Source organism: Pelecanus crispus, chromosome 8 (genome assembly GCF_030463565.1).
Source record: "Pelecanus crispus isolate bPelCri1 chromosome 8, bPelCri1.pri, whole genome shotgun sequence".
NCBI classification, from domain to species: Eukaryota; Metazoa; Chordata; class Aves; order Pelecaniformes; family Pelecanidae; genus Pelecanus; species Pelecanus crispus.
In genome coordinates, this window is record NC_134650.1 from 49,036,186 (window position 1) to 49,063,915 (window position 27,730).

General features: G+C 48.6%; 2 protein-coding genes across 2 annotated transcripts; both read left to right on the plus strand.

The window, feature by feature from the left end:
- The first annotated feature begins 3,098 nt into the window (after positions 1–3,098).
- Positions 3,099–10,482, plus strand: TAT (tyrosine aminotransferase). The gene is made up of 11 exons (XM_009487526.2): positions 3,099–3,333; positions 3,512–3,616; positions 4,393–4,460; positions 4,844–5,002; positions 5,178–5,316; positions 5,853–5,905; positions 6,281–6,433; positions 7,354–7,482; positions 7,922–8,005; positions 9,465–9,563; positions 10,339–10,482. The coding sequence occupies exons 1-11, from the start codon at positions 3,099–3,101 to the stop codon at positions 10,480–10,482; spliced, it is 1,368 nt and encodes a 455-aa protein (XP_009485801.1).
- An 11,371-nt stretch (positions 10,483–21,853) lies between these two features.
- On the plus strand, positions 21,854–27,543 carry CHST4 (carbohydrate sulfotransferase 4). Its single transcript, XM_009487529.2, has 2 exons — positions 21,854–21,916; positions 26,391–27,543. Exon 2 carries the CDS (start codon positions 26,404–26,406, stop codon positions 27,541–27,543), a length of 1,140 nt encoding a protein of 379 aa, XP_009485804.1. The 5' UTR covers positions 21,854–21,916; positions 26,391–26,403.
- Positions 27,544–27,730: the final 187 nt, after the last annotated feature.

A 27,730-nucleotide genomic window follows, 5' to 3' on the forward strand; every position in this document is an offset into this window, starting at 1 on the left:
GTCGGGCTTCAGTAAAAAGAAGGGAGAAAATAGTCTGGAACTGTGTGGCCCTCAGCAGAAGAGTCCAAGCACCTTCAATAAAAGACGTTTCTTTGTGAAGTGTTTTTGAAAGATGCTACTCCTCATCCAAAGCCCCCAGGGGGTCTGGCTGCTGTGGAAAGCCTGCCAGCCAGTCTGGGGCTGGGGACCCTGGCTGGACCTCCTGGTGGCACCCCACCACCTCCCAACCTGCCTCCAGCCCCAAGTGCCTGGCCCCTATTGTGGCCTCAGCAGTGCCCATTGCAGCACTGTGGTCAACGGCAGGTCATGACTCCCCCACAGCATCACCCCAGCCCCAGCGCTGAGGGAAGGGGCCACTGCTTGCACCTGGGGAGGTGCAGCCTTATTGCTGGTGGTGTAGTGAGCATGGGTTGAGCGCTGGTGGTCCTTCCTTCTCTCACACAGGAGTGGATGTAAACAGGCAAAAATCACAGTGACCACTGGCCTCTGCAATGAAGGCATCAGCAGTCTGTTTGCAAGAAGATTAGCAAGATCCCTCTTCTCACTGAGCAACTCTTTGATCTATGGCCATTTGCTGCCAAGGCAGTAAAGGGAAGACTTGGAGCAGCCCTTGGAAGACAGGGATGGTGCAGATGCCTCTTTTATTTATCCCAGCCTGCAGGAGTCAAGGGACAGGAAGGCATAGATTTCACATCCCTTAGCAGTAAAGGCCCTTCTGGGAATGGTGTCATCTGTGCTTTGCAATACCATCAGAGAGGGAAGAATTGCATCATTTCTGTTATCTGCCAAAATTATGAGTTTACTTGGGCCTTGTAGCAACCAAAAAAAAAAAAAAAAGAAAAAAAGAAAAAAAACCCAAACCCATGGCAACTTGAGCTCCCTTTAACCCTTCAGGTCCTGGTGCCTCCAAGACACCGGCTAGGGAAGTGCCTGCCTCCATTCAGCCTATGGAGGAAGATGTCTCCTGATTGTAATGATGCCACAAACTGTCCTTTCTCAGCTGGTGCATTGGGAGCCCAGAGCCTTTGAGGTCAGGACAGACTGATGCTTTCCACAGGCTTTGGGGTCCATCAGTCTACTCTTGGTGCAATATAAGGTGCTAGAGCTGGAATAGCTGGACTCTGCAGATTTGCCCCCCACAGTCTTTGAGGACTGAGGGAAGTGGTGTAAAAGGGTGGCGGCCCAGGGCCTCCAGGAAGTCAAGCTGTGTCCCTGTGTAGGCTGCCACAGAAAGAGTTAATGTGCAGGCATGTTCCAGGTGTTTGAAGTGAACACAGTTGCAGTGGGGAGAAGAGGGCGTTTTTGGGTGGGGAGAGCAGCCCTCTCTGTGAGCCAATGGCTAAACGATTCAGTCCCAACGCCCAGTTTTGGGGCTTATTTCATGGGCAAGAATTTGCAGGAATTTCTTCTCAAGGGGATTTGTCCTGGATGAAAAGTAGGGACTGGACCCCCAAGCTTGTTGGTGTCTTCCTCTCTGTGCTGTAGAAGGTAAAGTACTGTGCTCCGCTACCTTGCTTCTTTCAGGGGGAGAAGTGGGGAGATCTTCCCTGGCTGCCTACATTGAAGGCATCCATTGTGCCTGTGTCTGTAGCTCCCCTTTGCATGAGAACCATGTTGCAGGGTGGTGTGGAGGCTCTGCTGGGAGATACTCTGCACTGTGCATTTGGGACTCAGCCCTGCTGTTGAACTGAGATATATGGTTCATTTCTCTGCTTAGTTTTTATGCAGCCCTGCTGCATGTTTCTTCAAGCTGCCTGCCTTTTGGTAGAAAGGAGACCCAGAAGGTTTTAGCAGCAGAGAAGGTGAAGTCTTGCTTTGTGCCCCTTTTAGATGAGCCTGAGTTGCTATAAACAGGCTAATGAGGCACTGCTGGCAGAGTAACTGCAGCAGCATGGGGCATCTCTAGGTGCAAACTTCACTGAAGAAATTTGTTCAGATGGCAAATCCTGCCTGAACCAGGCAACGTTGCAACCCTTCCAGCTCAGTCTCTGCAGCAAGGAAGGGGTAGCGGTGTTGTGAATATCTACAAGCTTGGGGCTAAGTAACTACCATCAGGAAAGGACCACTGTTCACTGAATTGCCTTTCAGTGGAACAAAGAAATAGGGCTGTACAGAGAGCATAAGCAGTTTATGGCAGGATTACAAGACAGTGTGCCGGTATCAGCAACAATGGTCTTGGTGGCTCAGGAGGTCTCTACCTGCCCTGTGCCTTGTCCCTAACCTTCTGCAGGTAGAAAGCCCTGAATCAGCAGCAGTTCATAAGGAAGGCTTTTGCTGGCTGGGTCTGGCTTGTGCTCTGGGCATACATGCTGGGGTGTGTAAGTGCTTGTGCTTGTTACCCAGCCTCGGGCAGGACTGCAGGCCCTTTGCTTGGGGCAGTGCCACCTCCCTGATTTCCCTTTTGGAGGTACCAGTCTTGCTTCATTTTCTAAGCACTGCCTTTTGATCTAGGGTCTCTGGGGTGGGCTGTTGCTCTGCTGACAGAGGCAAGAGTCTGTAACCTATACCTTGCCACTGCCCAGTGCATCCTGATAACATTGGACCAGAACTACCTTTTTGGCATCTGAGATTTGATTTAAACAGTGCTGCATTTTTGTCTGCAGACTGGAGGGACATCTGGATGTGAACACACATAGTGAGCTGACCTTGTGGTTGCAGCTTGAGGTGTGCAAGTTGATAGCTGAGGGCGGGGGTGGAGGGAGTGACCTGGCTCTTTTGTCAGTGGGACATTGAATATGCAGTTGAGCAGTGACTACAACATGCTGTTAACTCTTGGCTGCTGGCTTTAGTGGGGCTTGCTCCTCCTCAGCACAGCAAGTCTGTGCTAGGCAGTGGTGCAGCTAGCACAGAGAGGTGCCTTTATTTTTCCCACTGCATTGTGCTCTCACTTATGTGTGGGGTTTCACTCCATCCTGGCCCCAAATACAGCCCTACTTGCTGCTGCTGGCTGAGTTGTCCATAGGCAGTAGGTAGGGTCTACAGCTTTCAGAAGTTTTATTTTTGGAGAGTCATGGGCTGTGTCCCCAAACGGACAGAGCTCTTGTTTGGCATGTGTTAACTAAGCCCAGGAAATCCACTTCACACTGACAGCTCTCAGGATGGACTCATACCTGATCCAAGTGAAGGGCCATGGAGATCATGCCCCTATGCTGGATGTTCATCTCAAGACCAACGGGAACAGCATATCGCTGGGGAAGGTGAAGGGCCGGAAGCCAAGATGGGCTGTCAGGGCTTCTGAAATGTCAAAGAAGACTTTCAATCCTGTCCGAGCCATCGTAGACAGCATGAAGGTGGAGCCCAACCCAAAGAAAGCTATGATCTCCTTGTCCTTAGGTGAGCATAGTGCTGTGGCTGAAGCCTCTGGGCAGTGGGGTTGATGGTGTGGCTGGCAGATTGCAGGGCTCTGAAGCACAAAGCTTGTGCGAACACCTAGGGATAAGCCAGACAACCACACAGCTCTGTGCCTGTCACAGCTCAGTGAGAACTTTATTATTTTTCAATCTTCGTAAAGGAGACCCGACGGTCTTTGGAAACCTTCCCACAAATGATGAGGTCACACGGGCTGTGAAGGAGGTTTTGGACTCAGGACGTTACAACGGTTATGCCCCATCTGTTGGTAAGTTGCAAAGCTCTTCCTGTGAGAGTAAGATGAAGGCATGTGCCAGCTCTTACCCCACAGCAGGTACCTGGAGTCCGTGGACATCTTTCCAGTAGCACCCTGCAGCTGCCCTCACCAATAGTCCCATGAGCACACAAGCATGTGTATCCCCCAGATACACCTGAGTGCCTTTCCCTGCATGATCTGTTTGAGGCCCAGAGCCTCCTGCAGAAGCTGTTTGCTCCCCCAGCCATTAGAGCAGGCAGGGTTTCAGGTACCCAGAAGGGCTCAGGACTGTCTCCCTGCCACGGGTTGCAGCCAAGTTCCTTTCTGATCTGCCTTGACCAGGCCTTCCGCTTGGACTCCCTGACTTCACAGACAACATAAGCCTTTGTTTGCAGTTAGTGAAAAAAGCATGCACAGAGCATAGACCACGCCTGCCTCACAGGATGCTCCATGTGGTGACAGGGAGGGCTGCCCCTGTACCATCACTAAACAGTGAAGGCCATGTAATAGCACTTGGCCTCCTGCTGGGTCAGAGCAGCTCCCCGGCTACCCTCCACCCTGCTCCTGTCAGTTCTGCGTCCGGGACATGCTGGGGCCAGAGCCTGCCTCCCTGCCCAGGGTCTGTCCCTGCTCTTGGCCTGAGGCAGGACAGTCTCTGCCACCTTGGGACGGTCTCACTAACAAATAGGCTTCCCCCAGCTGGGCAGCAGCTGTGAGTCTTGTACGGGCAAGAAAAAGGAAATGGTCTGTAAAAACCTCTCTTCCATGTTTGGCTCCTCTTTCCCCAGGCTACCAGTCCTGCCGGGAAGCAGTGGCCGCATACTACAACTGCCCAGAGGCACCGCTGGAGGCCCAGGTACTGGTGCCCAGCTGAGGCGCTCCCACTGTAGTGTAGGCAAGGTGCTGCTGCCCGTGCCTAGACCACATGGCATGGGGGCCCTGCCCCAGCTCTCTCCCTCCCCTGCCCAGTTGTGGGACTGAAGGCTAGCCCATGGCCTTGTCCCACAGCAGCCTCCTGCTGCTCTCATCCCCTGACCTGAGCCCTTCTCCTCCACCCTCCTCAGGAGGAGGCTGAGCTTTCCAGCTGGTGGAGGTTTCCTGCTTTCAGTTAGGCTCTGGGCTTGTCTTTTTGGCTGAGAAGCTGTCACCTGGCAGAGCCCGGGCCTTATGTCACTCCTTCATGGCTGGGGCACTTCAGAGCGGCTGTGCTTTCTGCTGACTCCTGTGTGCTCTTTGCAGGACGTCATCTTAACGAGTGGCTGCAGCCAGGCCATAGAGCTTGCCTTGGCAGTGCTGGCCAACCCAGGCCAGAACATCCTGGTCCCACGGCCCGGCTTCTCCCTCTACAAGACTCTGGCATTGTCTATGGGCATTGAGGTCAAACTCTACAACCTCTTGGTAAGTGGTGGCAGGCCTGGAAGGGGCAGCCCTGACATTTCTGCCTCTCAGAAATACCCTGTCCCTGCCTGGGAAGTGGGTGAAGATGATCTGAGCAACCCTGGACACCCTGTCACACCTCACCCTTTGTGGCAAGTCCAGTTCCTCAGCTGTTACTTCCCCTTCACTTCACTAGCCAGAGAAGGCCTGGGAAATTGATTTGAAGCACTTGGAGTCTCTGGTGGATGAGAAGACAGCTTGCCTCATTGTGAACAACCCGTCGAACCCCTGTGGCTCTGTGTTCAGCAAGAGCCACCTCCAGAAGATCCTGGCAGGTGAGCCTGCCTGTGTGTATCTGGGTCATGGCTGCAGTCTAGTGTCTGCCCACATGGCCCATGTCTTGATCGCTGCAGCACCATGGCCCAGGGCTTTGCTTGTCTCCTCATGACTGACTCCAGCTCAGGAAGCAGGGCTTGGTCAGTGTGAAGGTGTTGCCTTATCTGGGCAAGAACGTGCAGTGCATGTGTCTTGCTCTTCCTCAAATGCTCTGTGTAGCTTGGACTGCTCATTTCTCCACTCTGGCTCTGCAGAGGTAGAGCGTTCACAGGGAGCCCTACGCTTCCTGAGCCCTGGCCTGTCAGTGGGAGGGTTGTGCTGCCTGCCCCCACAGGTGAGAGCAGAACTAGGCTCAGCCAGGGCAGGGATCTACAATGCTTGGGCCCTCTGAATGAACAGTCTCTAGGAGGAAGATAGGGACCCTCTGCGCTAGGACAGAGCTTCCCTCAGAGCCCTGCCAGGCTCTGCAGTAAAGGGCAAGTCTCCTTCCATGGAGGATGCAGGGTGGCCAGGCTGAATGCCCTCTCTCCCACAGTGGCATCAAGACAGTGTGTGCCCATCCTTGCTGATGAGATCTATGGAGACATGGTGAGTGTCAGTTGCAGTCTTTTGCACCCCCATGCAGCCTGTCCTCTCTGATGCGCTTGCCCTTTGGCCATGGCAGCCAGGTCTCCAGCGGTGAGCAACATCTCCACTCCCCTATACTGAGCCTGGGTCTATGCCTGGAGCTCCCAGTCCTCTGGTGTGCAGTCCTGGGGGTGCCTCTCATGTCCAGATCCTTTCCTCTTCCCAAACGGTTCACTTCCATGTGAGTGCACTTACCATGTTCATACCTTGAAGCTGGGAGCTTTCGCCATCAATTTCCCATCACTTCCCTGCCTCCCTTCTGTTGTGCCTCATGCACATCCCCACAGCTCTCACAATAAGAGGCAGGGACAGCCCTAACACAGCCTCCTGTCACAGGTGTTTGCTGACTGCAAATACGAACCCATTGCAACTCTCAGCACCAACGTGCCAATCTTGTCCTGTGGTGGCTTGGCAAAGCGGTGGCTAGTCCCTGGCTGGCGGATGGGCTGGATCCTAATTCATGACAGGAGGGACATCTTTGGTAATGAGGTGAGAACTGCTGAGTGTCACTGTCAGCAGCAGACCTGCAGTGTCTTCAGTGTGTGGATCACCAGGGCTTTAACTGATACAGGCATGTATTGCTCTTTTGCTCTCACATGGGTGCCACGCAATTGCTTACATTCTTTTCTGCACCTCTAGGCTTTTCATGTCCCTTCCTTACTCCAACTGCTCCCATACATGGCCTTCTACCTACACCTACACTGTAACACACTCCTTGTCTCTGCTGCTCCTTCATATATGCCTTGTCCTTTTTGTGTGCTTCTAATTCCTTCTCTTCTCAAATAGCTCCAGTGTGCATTGAAGGTATTGCATGGCTTATCCAGCATGTGGAGTCCATGTGTGGTCTCTCTGTGCTTTTACTTGGTTTCTCTTAAAAGTAAGTATAAAGCACCTTGCAGTGCTGCCTGTGCTTTATCTGGCTATTTGTTCAGCTGTGTTACAAGAACAACCATCTACTGCAGTGACTTTTCCACCTAGAGGGCTTTCTGCAGAAGAAAAGGGAGAAGAGAGGACCAACTGAGTGAGCAGAAGAGCTAATGTTGGTTGTCCCTACCTGGCTTTGAAAGTGTGGATTGTGGGTCCAAACCTAAGGGAAATGCAAAGTAGAATTTGGAACAGCTCTGGCTGTATTTGTATTAGCTATCTTCCAGCCAGGTTTGAGTCAGATTGGGAAGCTCCAAAGGTTGTCTCTGTTGGCATTATAATCTGCAACTGAGGAACAGAGAATGACACTGTAAATAGTCTGCAAATACCTGGCATATAGTCAAGCAAATGTTCATTAGTACTCTGTATGCTCACTGAAGACAGGGGTGTGAACAGCTGTAGAAATACAGAGAGTAGGCCTTAGAGCTGTCCCGTTCCTTCAGGGAAGCACAGTCTGAGCTGCAAATGTCATGATGTTTTTTCAGATCAGAGATGGCCTTCTGAGACTGAGTCAAAGGATCCTAGGACCTTGTACAATTGTCCAAGGAGCACTGGAACGTATCTTGCACCGAACCCCCCCTGAGTTCTACCACAACACCCTCAGCATCCTCAAGGTAAACAGGCTGTAACAGGTCAGCACAGTTTGTTCATGGACTGTTTGGAGGGAGTCCTATCTCTCTAGTTCATTATCCCTCCTCACCCTACTTCAAGGTGCAGTTCTGTCTGTGACTAGGAGAGCCCAACAAATCCAATTCCAGCAGGAGACATGGTCACTGGGGCAGAAACACTGGCTGTGATAAGTTTCAGGCAGCCCAGCCCTGCAGCTGGAGCTGGTGACCCAGGGGACGGGATGTTTGGCATTGACTTGCTGAGCTCAGCTCAGTCACACCTGCTGTACTCAAGGCCATGATCACCCATGCTGTTTGCATTTGTTGTCCCTTTATTTGTAGTGGGTAAACCTGTTTATAGTCCTGGTCCAGAGCTTGGCTTCCATCTGCTGAGCTGCTTCCTGGAATTTCTCCTGTTTTGAAATTTCTCCTTTCTGCTTTTCAGTCCAATGCTGACCTTTGTTATGCTGCCTTATCAGCTATCCCTGGCCTACAGCCTGTCCGGCCTGCTGGAGCCATGTACCTCATGGTAAGTGAGGAGAGTGACATGCCATTTCCAGATCGTCAACACTCGCACTAGGTCTCGTTGCCAGTGCTTGTCAAGGGTTTCAGATTGGTGCTTGGCACCAGGTCTCCATTACCATGCATTTTCATGTTGCCCTGTGTGGTACATGCATCCTTTGGTCACTTTAGAAGGCCAGAATATGTTGTTCATTTCTCACAGAGCAGAGGCTGGTACATGACACCCACTTGGTCCTGCACAGAACTCAATGACTTGTACTTTGCAAGTCAATGTTGTTTTCCTGGATTTGAGGCCTGCTGGCAATGGGAAGCCCCTACACCACAAGTCAGATTATCGTACCTCCTGTTGAAGATGTAGCCTTCTTCCTACTAGCGTGTCTGTCTTCTGCCTATACTGTTGCCTCTTTTTCTGCCTTTTTCCATGCCTGTTTTTTAAAAATTTTTATGATATGGTGAAATTTCCTTTTTTGTCTCAACAAGCACAACTGAGACATTTAAGTTTCTTAAGTTTAACACATTTTTAATCTTTTTTTCGTCTCATATTGTGTCCAGTTTTTCATCAGCTTTTAAAAATGTGGACCTAGAATTGGAGAATACTGCAATATCAGTCCCTCTCATGTTTTATAGATAAGCCTTTATCAGTTGACGCTGTTTCCAGTCTTACCCAGGGTACACAGGTCATTCTGCTTATGCTCTTTGTGTAGATAGACAGCTCAAATATTCTTTCACACCTATTGTATTTCTGCAGTACCTGAACATTTATTTGAAATTAAATAATCTGGTAAATTTTTTCTTCCACTGGCTCTTTCAGAACTTCTGCATGCAAATTATCTCTCACCTGGTTTGTTTAAGAATATTTTCATGAGATGTTTAAAATAATCTTTGGTTATAAACGAATGGCCAAGGTATCACTGTCCTTATGTGATAAAGAGCCAGCCTTCTTTCCAAATACAGAACACAAATATTTATTGAACATTTCAGCATTTCCGTGTCATTTTACCAATTATATCACCCTGCAAGGATTTATTTTGTTCGTGATATTCTAGATCTTGCTACCTTTCTTTTTTTAAACCAAAATGTTAGTTTGTCTTTTTCTTACCATATGGATTTCTTGCCTGACAGAATTATTAATGCATATTGACTAGAGTTCTCTCCCAAGCTCTTTTTCAATATCTAATTTATTCCTTTTCACTTTTAATTGGTTACTGTATCTTTGCCATCAGTTTTTTTACTGAAGTTGTCCTTAACTGAAATTCCAGCTTTAGGTAGTTAATGAATACTTCTTAAAAAGGCCCCAATTTTCATTTATATGTTTCTGTTTGTGTCTTACATTCCAGTCAGCCCACATCATGAGAAAAAAAATGAGGGCAGACAGCTCTGGGAAGTGTTTGGGCCATGTGGGTAAGCAGGGACACTGCAGATAGTTTTGGTGCCCTTGGTTGCAATGTTACCTCCCTCTGCTGCAGGTTGAGATTGAGATGGAGCATTTCCCTGAGTTTGAAAATGACGTGGAGTTCACTGAGCGACTCATCTCGGAGCAGTCTGTGTTCTGCCTGCCAGCCACGGTGAGCCTAACACTGAGAGCCCCAGGGAGCTGGGGGGTCAAAGCATTGGGAGAGAAGCAACAGGGGTTTGCAGCCCTGAGCTCTGGGGACAGGCTGGGAGTTGTGTGTGCAGTGTCCATGGTCTGTAAGGGTGTGTATGTGCTTGCTGTGAGCTCCAAGGACAGTGTGTAGGGATGGGGACTGGCAGTCTCTGGCTCACTAGCAGCCCTCAGTCAGGCTGCCAGGATCTTCCCAGCTCCAGGCTTGCTCTGTATTTCTCAAGTTGGCAGAGCTGTATTGCTGAACCCTATGTACCCACACCTTGCTGAAGCCACTCCCTCAGAGGCCTAGGACTGGTAGCACCTACGTTCCTTTCTTCACCCTGTTTCCAGTCCCTCACACCTGCAGGCACAGGGACAGACTGCAGGCTGAGAACATATGTGCCCACCTCCTTCCAGTTCCACTTCCAGCACTGAATACGGATGGGGCCTTGGATACTTTCCAGCCCCCTCCTTCCCTAGCTCCTTCCAGCCCATTCCCCGGGTCCTGCGTAGTCCATGCAGAGTCCTTTGGCCTGTTGCCCTCACAGCATTGTGTCTACGCACATGAAGATGGGAGATCTGCTTGGAACAGAAAAAAAACAGTCTAAGGGAGCAAGAGCCCAGCTCTGCTGTCCTCCAGTCTGTCCTACACTGACCATTTTCACTTGCTGACATAGCACGTGGCCCCAAGGCAGGGCTCTGAAACTACAGCACTATCCCAGGTAATCTGCCAGCTTCATCCTTTCTCATTTCAGTGCTTTGAGTACCCAAACTTCTTCCGTGTGGTGATCACCGTGCCTGAAGAGATGATCTTGGAGGCCTGCAGTCGCATTCAGGAGTTCTGTGAGATGCACTACCAGGGTGCTGAGGGGGCCCAGGATCTGGAGTGTGACAAGTAGTCACAGCTGGCCTCCTGCCTCTGCCAGGCTAGACCTTGTGTGAGGCAGCAGCCAGGCAGGCAGGGCTGCTTCCAGCCAGCCCCACATCCCCCTGCCTGCAAGCAGCCGCTGTCCTGCTGCTTCACTTTTTGTGCTCCACAGACCCCTCAGCACTATGGGAAGAAGCAGACACTTCTCTTTCCTCCTCCACTGCAGCTTGCACACCCTCTGGCATCCAGTACCTGTCGTCTCCATATACTCTTCATTTGCACCCTGCGTTGGTCTGTGCTGCCTGTGAACCAGCTGCAGGCAGGGGCACATGGCTGCTCCTGTGCCAGGGCCCATGTGGCCAGTAGCTCCTGTGCTGGCTGCACTTCCCCTTGGGGACAGGAGAAGGCTGCTGTCTCGGAGGACAAGAGAAAAGTAGTCACCTCTCACTTACTTGTGTTACCTTTGCAGGCCAGAGCTCTTTATACCAAGCCCTTTGTGTGACAAAGGGAGTAAGTTATTGTAACTTTTTTTATTAATAAACATTCTGACATGCCAGTCTCTGCGCTGTGCTCCTGTTGCGCCAGGTCTGGCTTGCCCACTGCCTGGGTCACCCTTGCTTGGCCCATGGTGCTGCAGTGCCTCAGGCCTGCCTCTGCCTTGCAGCTGGCTGTCCAGGGCCTGCCCTGTCACCAGCAGGGGCATGGTGAGAGTGCCTCAGACCCTCAAAGGCACCCACCAGGACCTGAGGGCAGGATGGGCCCTGCAAGCCTGGCACAGAACAGTGATGGCCACTTCTGCCCCACTGATGCTGGTGGCTTGCTGTGGCGGCCTGGCACCTCCTCACAGAACAACCCTGTCTGCACCTGCCTGTTGGCCCTCACAGCCTGCCTGCCCCTTACCCCCACAGCCCCGGGCAAAGTGCTGCGGGCAGGCAGTGCACCCTGGACTAGAGCCAGCCATGCCAGGTGCTGGTGCCTAAGTGTTCAAGGCTGCGGCAGCTGGACGTTTCCTGCTGCAGCAGTGAAGAAGGGGGTGGCACCCCGTGAAACGCTCGTACTGTACAGGGTGTTCATGACACGCCAGCAGTGCCAGGGTTGCTGATTGCTGAATACATCAGCTCCATAAAGTAAGAAGGAACTGGTGATCTGAGGTCTGTCTGTTCTGTGAAAATAGGAGGAGTGGCTGTGCAGTCAAGAGGAGATAATGCCCATCGGATCACCCTCTGGTGAGCTGCGTAGAGGCTTGGGGAGCCGTTTCTGAAACTGACAGTGGGCGACTTGCAGAGTGCCTTGCGTCATCACCTATAGCTCTGTTCACCTGTCCTCCTGCAGAAATGGGATCCATGGGTCAACCCTGCCTTCCCAGTGATGGGAAAAGTGAGCTAGCTCTAGATTACACACTGCCAGGCCTCCTGCCAGGTTCTGTAGACATCTTCTTGCCTCCCCTTCCCCTGCCCAGGACAAAGTCTGGATACCAGTACTCCATTAGAGGGGAGGCAGCAATATGAGAAAGACAGCAGTGCATGAAAAGGTCATCGACACATCAGCTGAGTGCCCCTGCTACATCCTTTCCCTTCAAAGAAAGCAAGCCCAAAACAAAAAGAGAGAAGCTGGAGCTATGGGTGTATGGTAGACAGCTTCAGAGATTTCATGCCATTAGACCTCCAAATACAGCCAAAAAACCTGAGCTGCTTAAGACAAAACATTGACAAATAATAAGTAGGGTGGTGTGTGAGGGGTCTGTTGGGCCAAGAGACCTTTACAGCATGGCAATGCTGCATTGTTATGCTGTCTTGCAACTACTACAGCTGTCAAGTTTCATCTGTCTCCTTGAACTCTTCTCCCCGTATCTTGGGTTCTGTGGCTTTAATTCCCATTACTAATGAACAGTTCCTGGTTTTAGAGAAAGCTGCTCCTTTCAGACCGCTCTCCCTTCACAGACCCCTTTCCTTTCAGAGTCCCCTCAGAGATGTTTGTTAACATGCAAATATTCTGCAATGATTAACACTGTTCTGTTTCTTCTTAGCCCAGCAGCATTTGGCCAGGGATGTTGAGAGATCCAGAGACATAGGCATATGTATACCTCGTAAAGCTCAAGATACTTAGATTTCTCAAGGCCACATCCTCTATGACTATCTCTTGCAAACATAACACTCCCTTTTGACCACACCTAGGTTTTCCCTGCTGCAATAGCAAACTAGCATTAAACCACAAATATGCTAGTATCATTTTTCATGCATTATAGTCAGAGATGCTTTGCATCACAGTGTGGGTGTAGCCTAGAGCACCCTGCCAGCCATACAAACTAGCCTAAGCTGGTGTTTGGAGGTGCTTTGTGCCAAAGAAAGCCCTTTCAGTGTTGAGACCAAGGAAGAAGCCAAGACACAGGTCTTGAGCTGCTCTTCCTCAGATGCTCAGACAAGGTCTGCCAGTACTTTGGTAGAACGCCCTCAGTGCCTTTATGGCTGATCCACAGCGATCCTCCCTGTCTTAGCTGGGGAGCACCAGCTGTATACCCTGGAGGAGGCTTGCAGTGTGCTTCTGCTCTTCCCTGCACTGTCTGGACTGGCCATGTTTAGGAGGAGGGTGACCTACCCCAGACATGGGAACCTAGGCAGCGAGGCAACCTCGTGCCTAGTGCTTTCCTTAGGAAAGGAAGGAGCTTCTCAGATCATGGGCAAATGAAGGTGAAATGTACAAGTCCTCAGCTTCCAAAGGGGCTGGTAGCAGGACCCAACCCAGCAAGGCAAACCAAATCACACCTGCCAGCAATGAGGCCATCAGCTCTCCCAGGTGCCTCAGGAACCTGGATGTGGCCCAGCCCCTGGCCCTGGCCTTGCCCTCGCCCACTCTCTCTTCCCACAGCCCTGACTGCCCTCAGTGGTGCTGCAGCCTGGAACAGTCCCCATGTGTCTTCCTGCTATGGGGTCATGGCCCTTGGCCGTGACAGCCTGTCTCAACCAGCCTGCTCTCCACCAGCATGTAGCCACTCTGTGCACCGGCAGTGGGAAGATGTGGTCTGCCCTGAGCTGGACCCAGGACGGTTGCAGGGAGGCAGTCTGGGGATGATCGGGGAGGCCCTGGTGACGCAGGGCCCAGCCTCCTGGGGAGCTCAGGTGAGGCTTGAACATCGTGTGGGAGTGGGAGGAGGAGGTCCCCAGGGGAAGGTGTCTGTGCAAAGCTTCTTTGTACGTGAGGGCTGGCACATAACCTCATTTTCCCAGGCTGAGCAGGCCTGTCAGAGGCCAGATGAGCTGACCTGCTCTCGTGGCATTACCCATGAGGGCTGGAGGAAGGAAATACTTGGCACATGGCAAAGGGAGGCACAGATAGGTTTCCACAAAGAGGAGAAGTGGCCAGGGAGAGACTGTGGATGTGAGAGGAGGCAGCAGCAGTGGGCTGGGAGAGAATACATTCTTGAGGTGACTGGGAAGGATTTTTCAAACCAGACTGTGAGAGGGTAGAGGAGTTCTGGAGGAGAAGGAAGGCTCAGCATAGATAAAGTCTTGCTATTGACAGGACAGCCACGAAAGACACAGCCTCAGCAGCGTTCCAGTAACTGGAAGGTACCTAAAAGCTGGCTAGCTAAGCTTGACAACTGGTCAGAACAAGGTTGGGGTTATATGTTCTACATTGGCCTTCAGCCTGGGATCCCAGCACTGGGGAAGCCTTCTGAGAGGCAGAAGCCCTGGATCTTCCTCATGGTTTGGCTGTCTGGCATGGGCTGTCTCACAGTGCTCGGAGCCCAGACCTATACCAGCCCTTTGCTTTGTAATGTATTGTCTTCCATTACCTTATTTGATTTGGGTCAGTGTTCCCTGAAGCCTTACCAGAGCAAACAGGTGCTGTCAATAGGTCTGAATGACTGGATGCCTGACAGAAGTAGCTGTTGCTAGCACAGGGTCTTCTGCACTCTAGTGCATTGTGTGGACTGTGCATGCTTCAGCTCTGCTTACTGCTGTTGTTCCTCTCAACTCTAGACTAGCTATTCTACTCCAAGCTTCATTGCATGTGCTGATTTCTGGTTTTAGACTGCCTGTGTATGTAAAGAAGGCAGAAGCTGACCAGTGAAATGAATTCAAAAGCTGAACAAACTATTTTTCTCTTTTCTATAATGTGTTGGTAATTTATTGTGATCTCGTTCTTAGAGCCTTATTTACATAAGCATTTGTCTTTCTCTCGTTTTCCCCTTTTCCCATTCCCCCACCATTTGAGATATTAGAGTGCTATAGTACAATGAAGCCAGTAAATGAGTGTTGCCATTGCATTATTTTGTAAGACATGGGAACATGGTCCAGCAAGGTTCTTCCTGGGTTATGGATCCCTACTTCCTGCTAATGAACAGACAGCTCTAGGGCAGAGCTGTCTTACTTGTCCAGCCATGGTAGAATACCTTTTCATGTCATTCAGTAGGAAAACGAAAAGGCAGATAAATGAAAATAAAATCAGTTAGTACACGGGTTGGTAGTAAGGAGAACATAGTAATATTAACTCAAGTAATGGAAAGGTAGGTCATATTGGAGACCAGCCAGGAAATGGAATAATGTCAGGCAGCTATGGCCAAGATGTTTGTTTACTAATGCAAGGAATCAGTAGTAAAATAGAGGAACTACAACTCCTGATACTGGTCATAGCATGGGGGAAACCTACAGACTGCCATAGATGGGCAATCATAACTGGAACATTGTTCACAAAGGGTAGAAACACAAGTAAAAGTCATGTGACAAGTGAGTAATGTGGGGGTAAAAACCACAATTGCTTATCTGAAAATCTCTTTGTAGAGACCTTAGAAGAAAGCATAATGGAAGGGGTCTTACTGGTCCTGTGTGATTACATATACAGATCTCCACGGTATTAGAATAATAAATACAGTGAGGGACCGTGTGATTATGGAAGACTTTCAGCTTTTCAGGTAGAGACTGGAAAACAAACATTACTGCTACTAATAAGAATCAATTGTTCATGATGTGATGGGGAGATTTGTTCACTGCATTAGTGAGCTAATAAGAAGTGATACTACTTTAAAATTGTTTTGGCAAGCAGTCATCATCCTGTAGAAGAGAGTCATGGAAAATAACCTCCAATCATGTCAACACAAACTGGATCAGTTTAAATATGGTGAGAGAAACAAAGGTCAGGTGAAGCAAGGAGCACAAATACTAGCATGTCGATAACGCTTGTAACTTTCCTGGACTATAATGTATCTTCATGTTCAACTCTGTAGTCTGGAACAAGGGCAATAGTTGTTTGCACTCAGCAGTGGTGATTTCATGGTACTTGCCAATGGCTTGTGATCTACCCAAATGTCTTTTGCTGGTCCAAACTGCTACATCCTCAATAGCAACATACATTGGTTCTATTTTCTTTCTTTTCTTTCTGCAGAACCAGGGCAAAATGGTTCAGTTAAAAACTATGTTCTGTTGCCTGGAGGTTGAGCATGTGTCATTATGACTTTCCTGCTGCCTACCTCTCTCTAGTTCCCGATGGCTGCATTTATACCTCATTTGTCTTCACTGCATACTGGAGTCCTCAAGTCTGCGTGTATGTTTTGCAGTGTTTTGTTCCTTTCCCAAACTGTTCAGCTGTCCTTCTTTTTGGATGCATCTCTCTAAGGCAAGATCCATTTCACTCAAGTCTTGCTACTGCCATCTGAAATCACAAAATCATGGAGTAATTTTGGTTGAAAGGGACCTCTGAAACTTTATGGTCCAACCCTCTATTTACAACAGGATCGATTAGAGCAGGGGCCTTGTCCAGCTGAGTTTTAATATCTCCAAGAATGGAGATCCTACAGCCTGTCTGTTCTCCTGTTCCAGGGTTTGACACCCACCCCCACCCCCCGCCCCGTGAAAAATTTTCTTGTTATATTGAGTCTCTCCTCCTGTGCCTGTGCACCTCTGAGAAGTGTCTGGCTCCAGCCCCTCTGTGCCCTCCTGTTAGGTAGTGTCAAACAGCAATAAGGCCTTCCTTTTGTCTTCTCTTCTCCCAGCTAAACAGATCTCACCTCCTCAGTCTCTCCTCATGCATCTTGTGTGCCTGCCCCTGACCGGTTTTGTGGCCTCTTCTGGGCTCCCTCCACTAAACCAACGTCTGTCTTTTACTGGACCTGGTATTCCAGATGCAGTCTCCCCTAAGAGAGGGGAAGGCAACCCTCTATTGTTCACAAACTTGTCGAGAGTCCACTCTGTCCCCTTGCCCACATCATTGATAAAGAAATTAAACAGTATGTGCACAAAGCTCTCTTTAATTTGGAATGCTGTACCATCTCCAGAGTGATAGATAAATGCTGTCTTTAGCAGAGACATTTATTACTACTTCTGTTGCTTTTTTTTGGTGAAAATGATTATATTTTCATCTTTCTGCCACTTCATTTTCTGCAGGAACACTCAGGAAACAAACATTTTCATTTGCTTTAATATTCTAGGCTCTACTGCTTTTTTTCTTTTTTTTTTTTGTCTCCTTTCCCACAGTGAAAGTGGAAAAAATAGTTTCTTCGTCTGAAGAATATTTTTAACCTATTGCTAGGCATAACCTCAGGTTTTGTTTCCATACATATAAAGGTTTTCACATGGAAATGCAGTTACCCAGTTCATCTATAGCATGTGTTTTGCAAATTTGCAGTTTCTAGCTATTGGCTTTATGTGTTCTTTGCTGTTGGTCTTACCAATTTCTGTGCTCCAGTGTGTTTCATAGACCATTTGCTGACTGACAACAGAAACGTTCCTTGCTTGTAAGGGTAACTTAGCTCTTTTGTACAAGAACTATTTACAGAGATACTGCAACTGCATGCAGGGTAGGGGAGGGAGGGAGTCAGCCACCATCCTTACTCTTGCCTACTGCACCTCTGGGTCCTCCTGTGCCAATTCAGATGAGTCTGTTTATCTCGGACTGCTTCTAAATCAAAATATAACTTTAAAACTTAGGTCAAACACAAGGGAAAGGCCATAGCAACATGGGTGCAGAAGCACACCAGCCTAGCCTTGGGGAGATGTCTCATATAGAACACCCTATCAGTCATTTGTCTCATCTTTCCTTGTTCTGGAGGGAATTTAGCATAGACATTGTACCTCTGCTCCTACATATGCTGATGCTTGCCCGACTGCTGCATTTCCTTTCCATCCTCTATGAATGATGATTTCTAAAGCAACCAGAATGACTGTATACAGCATCCCTGCCAAAAAAAGCTCTTTCCGAAAGCCAGAGTTCTGCTCTGCTGCCTTTATCCCTATGAAAGTGATGAGCAATTGACATACAGACTTCTTTTTTGAAGGTTACTGTTAAATTTCTTTTCTGCAGGGAGCAGAGTTTTCCCTGTGCATTTCAAAACACAAAAATGCAGCAGTACTCAAAATCCAGTGATCAGTACAGGAGATCATGCATGGTCCTTGTGAGAGTAGCCACATTGCAGCTTTCCGTCACGCTCAGTCTTGCAGCGCCATAAACTTCCATCTTTCCTGTACAGTTTCAGTGGTGCCAGCTAGAAAACACCTAAACTCCCTCTGCTTTGAAAGGGAGATCTCCTTCTGTGGCAAGCATTCACCAGTGCATAGTCACCACATTGACTCTTATGGCAGCTCCCCAATGCTGTACCTTTGGGATGCAGGAAGTGTGAGCCATCCCATCATACACCTCTTTCAGGTGTATTGTGTCACTGGGAACTAACTGATCCCTCTAAATAAATATTAACAAACACATGAAAGAGACTTGTAGTATCCTAAATCTGCCTTTCTGCCAGGAAGGCAAGAAAAAGTGGCAGTGTATCAGTCCTTGTGTTTGACAGTCTAAATATTTTTCTAAAGTCAAAGTTGTGATCTGAGTCAGACAGGATATTGCACGATAGCAAACTTCCCTTCAAATTTTAGAAGACAATGCCCCTCTCACCTCTGCCTGGAATCCTGTCAGTGAATAAACATTGCTGTCTCCAAAGGAAACAGGCGCTCCCAAGGGCAGGGCTCACGAGACACACAAGTTGGTGTATTGAAGAAGAGGGGAGGAGGATGTGGAACATATGAAGGCCTTTCATCAGTCTGAGTTCCCTTGTATGTTGCACAGGGTTGTGATCTATCTTGCATGTGACAGATGGCTCCAGGGTTAATATTTCTCCTCTGACTTAGTTGTGCGGGCTCCTTTTGCAATCGGTGGAAAGAGAGACTTGCACAGCACGATTCCCATGACCTGCTTTAGCTATCAATCTGGCATAAGATGAGTTGTGTTCTACAGGGCATATAAGAGTGGATTCTAAAATCCTCTGTAGCTTAAAGACTGTGAATAGGGAGAAATTACTCATTGTGCCTCTTGATTAAAAAAAGTGGTGGTATTATCAAATACAGTTTTTATATGCCAGGTTCAAACCAGAGGAAAGTAGTTCTTACAACATGCAGCCAAACTTATTCTCATTGCCAGGGAATACTGTTGATGCCAAAAGTATCTGTGAGTTCAAAACATGATTGGACAAGTGAATAGAAAAAAAATCTAGGTGCTGTGAAATGCAAAGACAAGCTTGATCTCAACTGATTTTAGACAGCTTTAGTGCAGATGTCTACTCACAAACATCACCCCTCACTCTTGTCACAGCCAACAGAAAGAAATGGGAACTTCTAGGGCATCACTCACTAGCTTATTTTGGACACCTAAATTCAGAGAGGTGAATCATACTCCAGAGCCCGCTGCAGGCCAGGCGACTACCTAGGGAGGAAACGTGCTTCTTATTATCTTCCCTGGGCATCTGCTCTTGATGATGTCAGAAGACAGGGCATGGGGTTGGTCAAACCTTTCAGCTGAGCTGGTTCCACTGCTCTAGGTATGTCTGTTTCTCTCATCAGACTATCAAAGACATGCCCTCAGGGAGGGAGTCTTCTCCAGTGTCAGTGCTGAAGAGTTACCTGTAGTCCTTACCTCCGACATTACTCCTCAGCCTACTGCCCGTGCTGCTGCACTGGGTCAGATGTGCTTTGTGTATGTGTGCTGGGGAGCACAGCACAGGTTGCTTGCTTCTTCAGGGTACAAGAAATGGGAAATCTGGCTGTGTGGGCAGTTCATAGGGCTCACAAGTCTCTGAGTCCCCAGAAAACACTTTTAATCATGGAAGGAGGGTGGAAAGCAGAAATGTGATCAGCCATCGTGTGAGGTGGAAGCAAGGTGTACAAGGCCAGGTGATATGGGGCTGACTGCCATATGCTTCTGCTTTGCTTCATAAAGCTTACGAGTCAGACATACAGGGAGAATGATGTCCATTGTTCAGGAGCCAGAGGATTCCTCCTTCACTTCCCACAATGTGCAAGTGTCAGGAAATGCAGTGTGACTGAACAGTGTGTGCCCTCCTACGCCTCATCTCCAAGGAAGAGTACATTCTCCTCCTCTGTGCAACTGCTCATGCCACAGAGGCTGCCTTCTGGAAAGCTCAGCCAAGTAGTTAGAACTTGGGATCTGTGCAACTGAAAAAATCTGCTCAGCCCTGTGACTAGAGGATTGTACAGCAGCGTTCAGTGCTGTCATGAAGCCTGAATGTTGGTGCCAAAGGACCGGCATGTCTTGGCCAAACTACATACAGGTGGAACAGGAGTTTTGATACATCTCCGTTCATGCAACTGTTGGTCAGGGAGGAATAAGGCTTCAGGAAGAGCCATTCAAGTGGTGTGACCTTTACAAACCAGCTTTGTAACACTTAATGACATACAGGTAAATCTTTCCTACAAATGGTGTCAATGCAGGGCATAGGAACATGTAGCCGAAATCCAGGTTGCACAGAACATTGCATGGTTCTCTCTGCAGGGCCTTAGCTGGACCACTACCAGCTTCTCACCTTGTTTCCCAGCCCAGGGTTGCCAGGGCTTGACCATCTGTGTTTGCAATGCAGCAAGTGAAAGGGGGTATGACCTGCCCCATTCAGGTTGTCCCTCCTGCTGGAAGGAGCAGCCTTGCCCAGATTTTTTTGCTTCTGCTGTCTCCTGTACTCCACTTGCCCTCAGAGCAGTTCAGTGAGATCCTTGGGGACAGGAGACACTGTCAAGATAAGGTCTACACTTCTCCAGACGGTGTGACAGAAACGATGAGACCTGGAATAGGAATGATCCAAAGCAATTGTCTCTGCGTTGTTGCAGAATACCATGCATTTCTTTTGAGCCCAGCACTGCCCTGCTTCACTACCTTAGCTGGCACAGCCCCATTGCAGCTCCAGTACCCTTGTGAATTATTAACGGGCCAAGTCCAGCTGCTCCTTCCACAGCTTCTCCTTTCACACAATTTTCTTTCCCAGCCCCCAAATGTTTAACTCAAGCAAGGCACAGACAGAAGAGAGTCAAAAAGACTTTATGTGAATCTGCATCTGCTGACAACAAGGCAAGCAGCCAGAGCAATGGTAGGCAAACATGCCCTATCTCTGCACTCTGGTGGGCAAGCTGGTCCTCCTTGCAACAAGGGTTCCTGTTTGTCCTGTCCTCTGACACTCCACAGACATCCCTGTTCCTCCTTTTACGGAGAGCAGTCTCTTTTGGGGCTTGCAATGGGACTTAACATAAAAACACATCTGTCTCCTTCATTAATATCCTGGTCCTTCTCCTTTACTAGCAGCGTTTGTTCATTCATGCCTGTTGTGGTTTAACCTGGCAGGCAGCTAAACACCACACAGCCATTTGCTCTCTCTCCCCCTCCCCAGTGGGATGGGGGAGAGAATCAGGAAAAAAAAAAAAAAAAGTAAAAAATCGTGGGTTGAGTTAAAGACAGTTTAATAGGACAGAAAAGGAAGTGAAAATAATAATAATATACAAAATAAGTGATGCACAGTGCAATTGCTCACCACCTGCGGACTGCTACCCAGCCAGTTCCTGAGCAGCGATCACAGCCTCCTGGCCAACTTCCCCCCTGCCCCCAGTTTCTATACTGAGCATGATGTCATATGGTACAGAATACCCCTTTGGCCAGTTTGGGTCGGCTGTCTTGGCTGTGCTCCATCCCAGTTTCTTGTGCACCTGGCAGAGCAGGAGAAGCTGAAAAGGTCCTTGACTGGAGGAAGCACTACTAAGCAACAACTACAACATCAGTGTGTTATCAACATTATGCTCATACTAAACCCAAAACACAGCACTACACCAGCTACTAGGAAGAAAATTAACTCTATCCCAGCCAAAACCAGGACAATGCCCCTGCAAGAAACCACCATTCCCATGCTTTGCTGTTTAGTGCAGGGTGGAGTTTTCTAGTTTGAGGCTGGGCAAAGTAGGCGGGCACTGTAGTCAGTCTTAGAGCTGGGACATACACGAATGGAGGGGACAGGAGGGAACAGGCAGAGATATAGGTAAGAGCTGAGTATACGTGTATATGAGAGCCTGGCATGAAGGCAGAGTACGAGTGCATGAACGTGTAGCTGTTTGTGTGGCTGCCTGGAAGAGTGAGTACCACAGCAGTGTACATGTGTGAGGGCAACTTCTTGAACCAGGTCTGGTGGTGCTTCAAGAGGACTTGTTAAGGTGAGCTCTTCAACCATTTCTTGGTATCTGGTGTGGATGCTCTGGTGCTCAGAACTGTATTCACTGCTCATGCTCAGCAGCCTGAACTGGGAAATAATTTTTGTAAAACACTGTGAGGGTATGGATGCCAGTAAATTGCTACGTGATTCATTCTGCAGACAGAAGCTGTTGGTCTGGCTTAGAGGGTGGTTCTTGCCTCTCCAGACTGTCTTCTCAGTGCCTCTTCTCGGCATTTCCTGCTAGTAACAGTCATGCGATCTGTTCTCCTCTGAATGGGCAGATGCTACTTCTAATTCTGCAGAAGATGATCAGGCCAAATTGAAGAACGATTTGATAAAACTATGAGCAATCATCAGTACCATCAAAGAGCAGTGTCTGGGGCTTCCCTGGCACCAGATCCTTTATGCTACACTACTGCCACTACAGCAGTGAGGGATCTGTACAGGTCTGGAGAGCTCCCACAGACTTGCAGAGCACTCAGCCACAGTCTGCATAGCACGAAGTATTTTGGGCTGTACTGTCACCCCCTCCTCAGACATGCACAGGTTCAACAACCCTGTACCCTGGGGACATGCTGCCGGTGCTCAGAGTGCGTTTGGTGGGTATGTCTCCCTGGGGCTGCTTGCTGCTTTCTGTAATACTCTTTCTTTGCCAGGATCAAGCTTTTCCAAGGGCCCCGTATGTTTCTGGACGAGCCTAAACCTCTGTTCATTTTTTTTTTGAGACTCTAGCTGCTTAGGCAGATCCCAGTTCTTTGCGTTCTCGTACGTGTGCTGTGGGAGACTCCAACATGGTGACACTGGATTGTCGTATTTTTCAGTCGTTTCTGTTCTTCATCCTTAGTGCCTTGAGATTCTTCCTGTTCTTCCTGCTCTCAGCCAAATTCTGGCTCATCTCTCTGCCAGCAGACAGTAACAGTGTACCTTTTTTTTGTTCTGCAGCTTAGATTGTCTCAATCATTCTGGGCTGATCTTTACTCTGCAGCTCTGCGAGGGCTTTATATTTCACTTTTGCAGTATGAAATGAACTGAATCACTTGTGACTCTTGATGTTTGCTGTGGGGAAAATGTGGTTAAGCTTAAGACCTTAGTTTAGAAACGTTCCGGCCGCCATGATGGAGAGATACAGTGGTGAAAAATAAGGGTATTAATATAAGTATTTCTTTCATATTAGGAAAGGTCTGATAGAACCTCTGCTGCTCTTTGCTGCTCCTCTATTCCACTTCACCAGGCACACACAACTCATTTCAGTCCTTCTCCCCTCGCTGTGGGACAGACCGGTCAGGGCAACAATCATCACTATTTCTCGTATAAGAGTGAAGCAGCTGTTGAGGCTGTGGTCTGACATGAGGCCATTTCTCAGGAAAACACCAAGAGCAGTCACAGGGATGGTCTGCATACCTCTGAATTGTCTAAAACATCCAGTTGTCCCACCCTGTTTAATTCAAGATAAAAGCACACCCTTGCTTCCCAAAAAACCTGAATCCATTCTCTTAGACTATTCACACACAGGTTTCAAGAGAAATAATGATTTCTGTGGTTTTAAATCTGCCTGGGTATCTTAATGCCAGCGTTCATGTCTGCTCAACAGAGTTTTTATCAGTTTAGAGCTTCTGACTATAGTCCAGGAATTCTGTTGGGAGTGAGAATAACGATACTAACGTTGCTAGATGGAAGTGATATAATCAAAGGTCACTTGGAAGCCAGGACTTTTGGTAAACACTGCTGTATTCATTTGCAAGGAGGAAGCTGATACATGATTTATTTTCACAACAGTCTTTGTGGCTCTTACTTGGCTTGGTCCAAATGTTGACCTGAACCAGCATCTTGTCAGACCTGTAACACTAAAGTCCATTTGTATAACCAAAAAAATCAGTGGGCTTCTTGTCCAGGAGACCAGAAGCATGTGATCCCTCACTAAATGCACAGCCCCATTCTTGCAAGACATTACCAAAATAAAATTCATATTGTGGTAGCACTTGTTGGCAACAACCAGGCTTACCCATTGGGCTGGGTATTGTCCTGGCTCTGAGAAATTATAATTGCTGCCTTATAAACTCTAAGCTCAATTATGCATATATGGTGGAGGGAAAGATGAGAACTGTTCCTAGTTGGTTAGCAGCAGTGACTGTACCTGGAAATCTAAACATCAGTGCTACAGGAACAGAAATCATGGGAGGAGGCACCTCCATGCAAATTAGTTTGAAAGCTTTGCTGCAGAGGAAAATTGAGGCAGGTCATAAAGTGGAGGTTAGGGAAATTTTGACTGGGAACGTTCACGCGTTACCATGGACCCAGAAGGTAACGTAGTAAGCACGTAGTGGGGAAGCAGCGTCCGCATTGTGGCCAGCTGGGGCACACTTTATACCTCTGCTGCTTTAGTACGGAGGCAGCTGCTCTGTGTGGGCATGGCTACCTGAATTCAGTGCAATTGTGGATGCACAAAAGCAGCGTACAAAGCTGTAAGGACCTGGGCTCCAGTGCTACTCTGTCCAGGAGGGCTTCCAGGTTGCCCTGCAGCCCTGAAGGCCCTGCTCTCTCTATCCTGTCTGGCTGTGGAAGCACCTGGAAGGACTGACCGTGACTGAGAACCAATAAGGTTTCTTAATTTTAGTTCACCTTGGGAAATGTAAAGCAGTTGCACTGGCCAGAGAGGCCTGTCTCCACTGCAGCACAGCTAAACTGCCAGCCTGGCACATGGCGACAGGGGTGCACACCGTACTGTGTGGACTTCTGTGCTGAGGAGCCTGGCCCCAGGGGTGACCAGTGCTGCATGCACCCACCTATATTCAAGGCACAGTCAGGCATGGCGGGGAGTGCACAAGAGAGGAGCAGTTGGCAGAGCGTGCTTTAATGTACTTTTTTAAAATTAAGTGACTCCTTTCTGCCTCAGATCCCATCCCTGATGGTGTACTTCCTGCACATTCCTGTGCCAGCCTGTACTCAGACTATGAATTGTCGCTGGGCAGCACAATGGACGTTTTCCAATAATGAAGTCATCCTCAACAGGCAGAATAGAGGTTTAGTGCAAGAAACAAGGAGCCAGCTTTTGGGCAGACCTTTGAGTTGGACTAACACATTGTGTTATACCTCTTCTCATAAAAGACCTACGGGATGAGTGGGGTTGGAGGGAGGGGTAGCTGGAAACAGTCTTTAAAAAGGAGTTAGGCTAAAAAGGGGTTAGTTGTAGGTGAGCCTGCCTGCACAAAGATGGATGAGATAAACCCTCATGGGTCTTTCTAGCAAAATTGCCTATGATGGTCTGATTGTGGAGGAGATACTGTTCTGCTTGGATTTATTACAGCGCCAAAAGGTTTCCTTTGTGTGCTGGTTTTGGCTGGGATAGAGTTCATTTTCTTCATAGTAGCTAGTATGGGGCTATGTTTTGGATTTGTGCTGAAAACAGTGTTGATAACACAGGGATGTTTTAGTCACTGATAAGTAGTGCTTACGCAGCATCAAGGCCTTTTCTGCTTCTCACCCCACCAGCGAGCAGGCTGGGGGTATACAAGGAGTTGGGAGGGGACACGGCCGGGACAGCTGACCTCAACTGACCAAAGGGATATTCCATACCATATGACGTCATGCTCAGCACATAAAGCTGGGGGAAGAAGGAGGAAGGGGAGACGTTTGGAATGATGGCGTTTGTCTTCCCAAGTAACCGTTACGCATGATAGAGCCCTGCCTTCCTGGAGATGGCTGAACACCTGCCTGCCAATGACAGGTTGTGACTGAATTCCTTGTTTTGCTTTGCGTGTGCGGCTTTTGCTCTACCTATTGAACTGTCTTCATCTCAACCCATGAGTTTTCTCACTTTTACTCTTTCGATTCTCTCCCTTATCCTGTTGGGGGGAGTGAGTGAGCGCCTGTGTGGTGCTTAGTTGCCAGCTGGGGTTAAACCATGACACTAGAGTATGTCAGTTTTTGCCTGTAATGATAATAAACGTTTCCTGAAATTCCAAAAAGAATATAAACAAAAGAAATGGAAATCTACATTGTATTTTTACAGCATTCTGGCATAAAAATAATTGTAAACAGTAGTCAGAGCAGGAGCTTAAAAGTAACAATGTGGAACTGTTGAATTCTCCACAAAAACTGTTCCATCTTTCCTCCATAAAAATTGCCAGGATCATGTCTGAAGGGATTGTGTCCACTAAGTACACATTTGTGTGTACTGACCTATTTCAATACACTGAACTAACTCTTAAACTTTGATCAAAGTGCAGACAAGCTTTTCAGCGATCTTCTAAGACTGCATTAGAATGGCTTGCTTACAGTGTTTTTGTTACAGAAAACCTTCAGCCTTGCAGTACTTATGTCCTTTCCAAAGACACCTTGTGCTGTGGTTGTCACAGTATCACTGGTAGTGTGGCAGCTTTCCAAAACCCTGAGCCTGCAGATTGGCAGGAGCCCTCATGCACCACACCCTGCTGCCTTCATGATCCTGTGATGCTGATCTTCCTCTGTCTCTGCAGGTCCCTTGCAACCATGATGAAGTCTAGAAGCATGCAGGTGCTCCTGATTCTGGCAGTTCTGTCCTTCCTTCTGATCCATGTCCACTTCCTATCCTGCAGCAATAATGCTCCCATGGGAGAAACACCTTCTCCAGTCCACATCCTCATTCTCTCCTCCTGGCGGTCAGGATCTTCCTTTACTGGACAAATCTTCAGCCAGCACCCCAGCGTCTTCTACCTGATGGAGCCTGCATGGCACGTGTGGGATAAGATGTACCGGAACAGTGCTAAAGTCTTACACATGGCAGTGCGGGACCTAGTCAGGTCGATCTTTCTGTGTGACATGTCTGTGTTTGATGCTTACATGTCTAGCCAGAAGAAAAAGTCTGATTTATTTCAGTGGGAAACAAGCCGAGCCTTGTGCTCGCCCCCTGCCTGTGACTTATTCAGTCGCAGTGACATAATCACTGCAGACAATTGCAGAACAATCTGTGGCGAGTACCCATTCAGCAAGGTGGAGGAAGCTTGTAAAACCTACAGCCATGTTGCCATCAAGGAGGTTCGGTTTTTTGACCTGAAAGTTCTCTACCCCCTTCTTGCTGACCCGTCCCTGAACCTCAAAATCATTCACTTGGTACGTGATCCTCGGGCTGTGTTCAGGTCCCGAGAGAATTCAGTGGCAGAGCTGAAACGTGACAGTGACATTGTTGTGGGGTCCCAGAGGACAAAGGGAGAAATGGGGCCCTACAACACAATGCAAGTAATCTGCCAAAGCCAGGTTGAGATTTACAAGGCAAGCAGGCAGGCCATTCCCAGCTTCCTGAAAGATCGCTATCTGCTGGTTCGCTATGAAGACATTGTCAGAGACCCGCTAGCAGGGGCTGCTCAGATGTACAGGTTTGCAGAACTCCATTTCACACCAGAACTTCAGAAGTGGGTGCACAACATCACCCATGGGAAGGGGCAAGGAACACAGGCCTTTGGTGTCGGGTCCAGAGATGCACAGGGAGTGTCCCAGGCCTGGAGGAAAACTCTTCCCTTCCAGAAAACAGAGAAAGTGCAAAATGTGTGCAAGGATGCAATGGACTTGCTGGGCTATCGGCTTGTTCAGTCTGAAGAACAGCAAAAAAATATGTCGCTGGATCTTTTGTTTTCCCAGAACTCCTCTGAGTAACAAATTCTGCAGGCAGAAAAGCTGCTCTTTGCACCTACTCTCTGAAGGCTGCAGAGTGGAGAACTGCCTACTGGAGCAAAAGAGGACAGAGGTGCATGCATTCGAGTGTAAGAGTGCGTGCATGGATGTGCTATGCAAGGACAAATAACACAGGAACCCTGACTACAGTCATGAGAGCTTTCTCAGC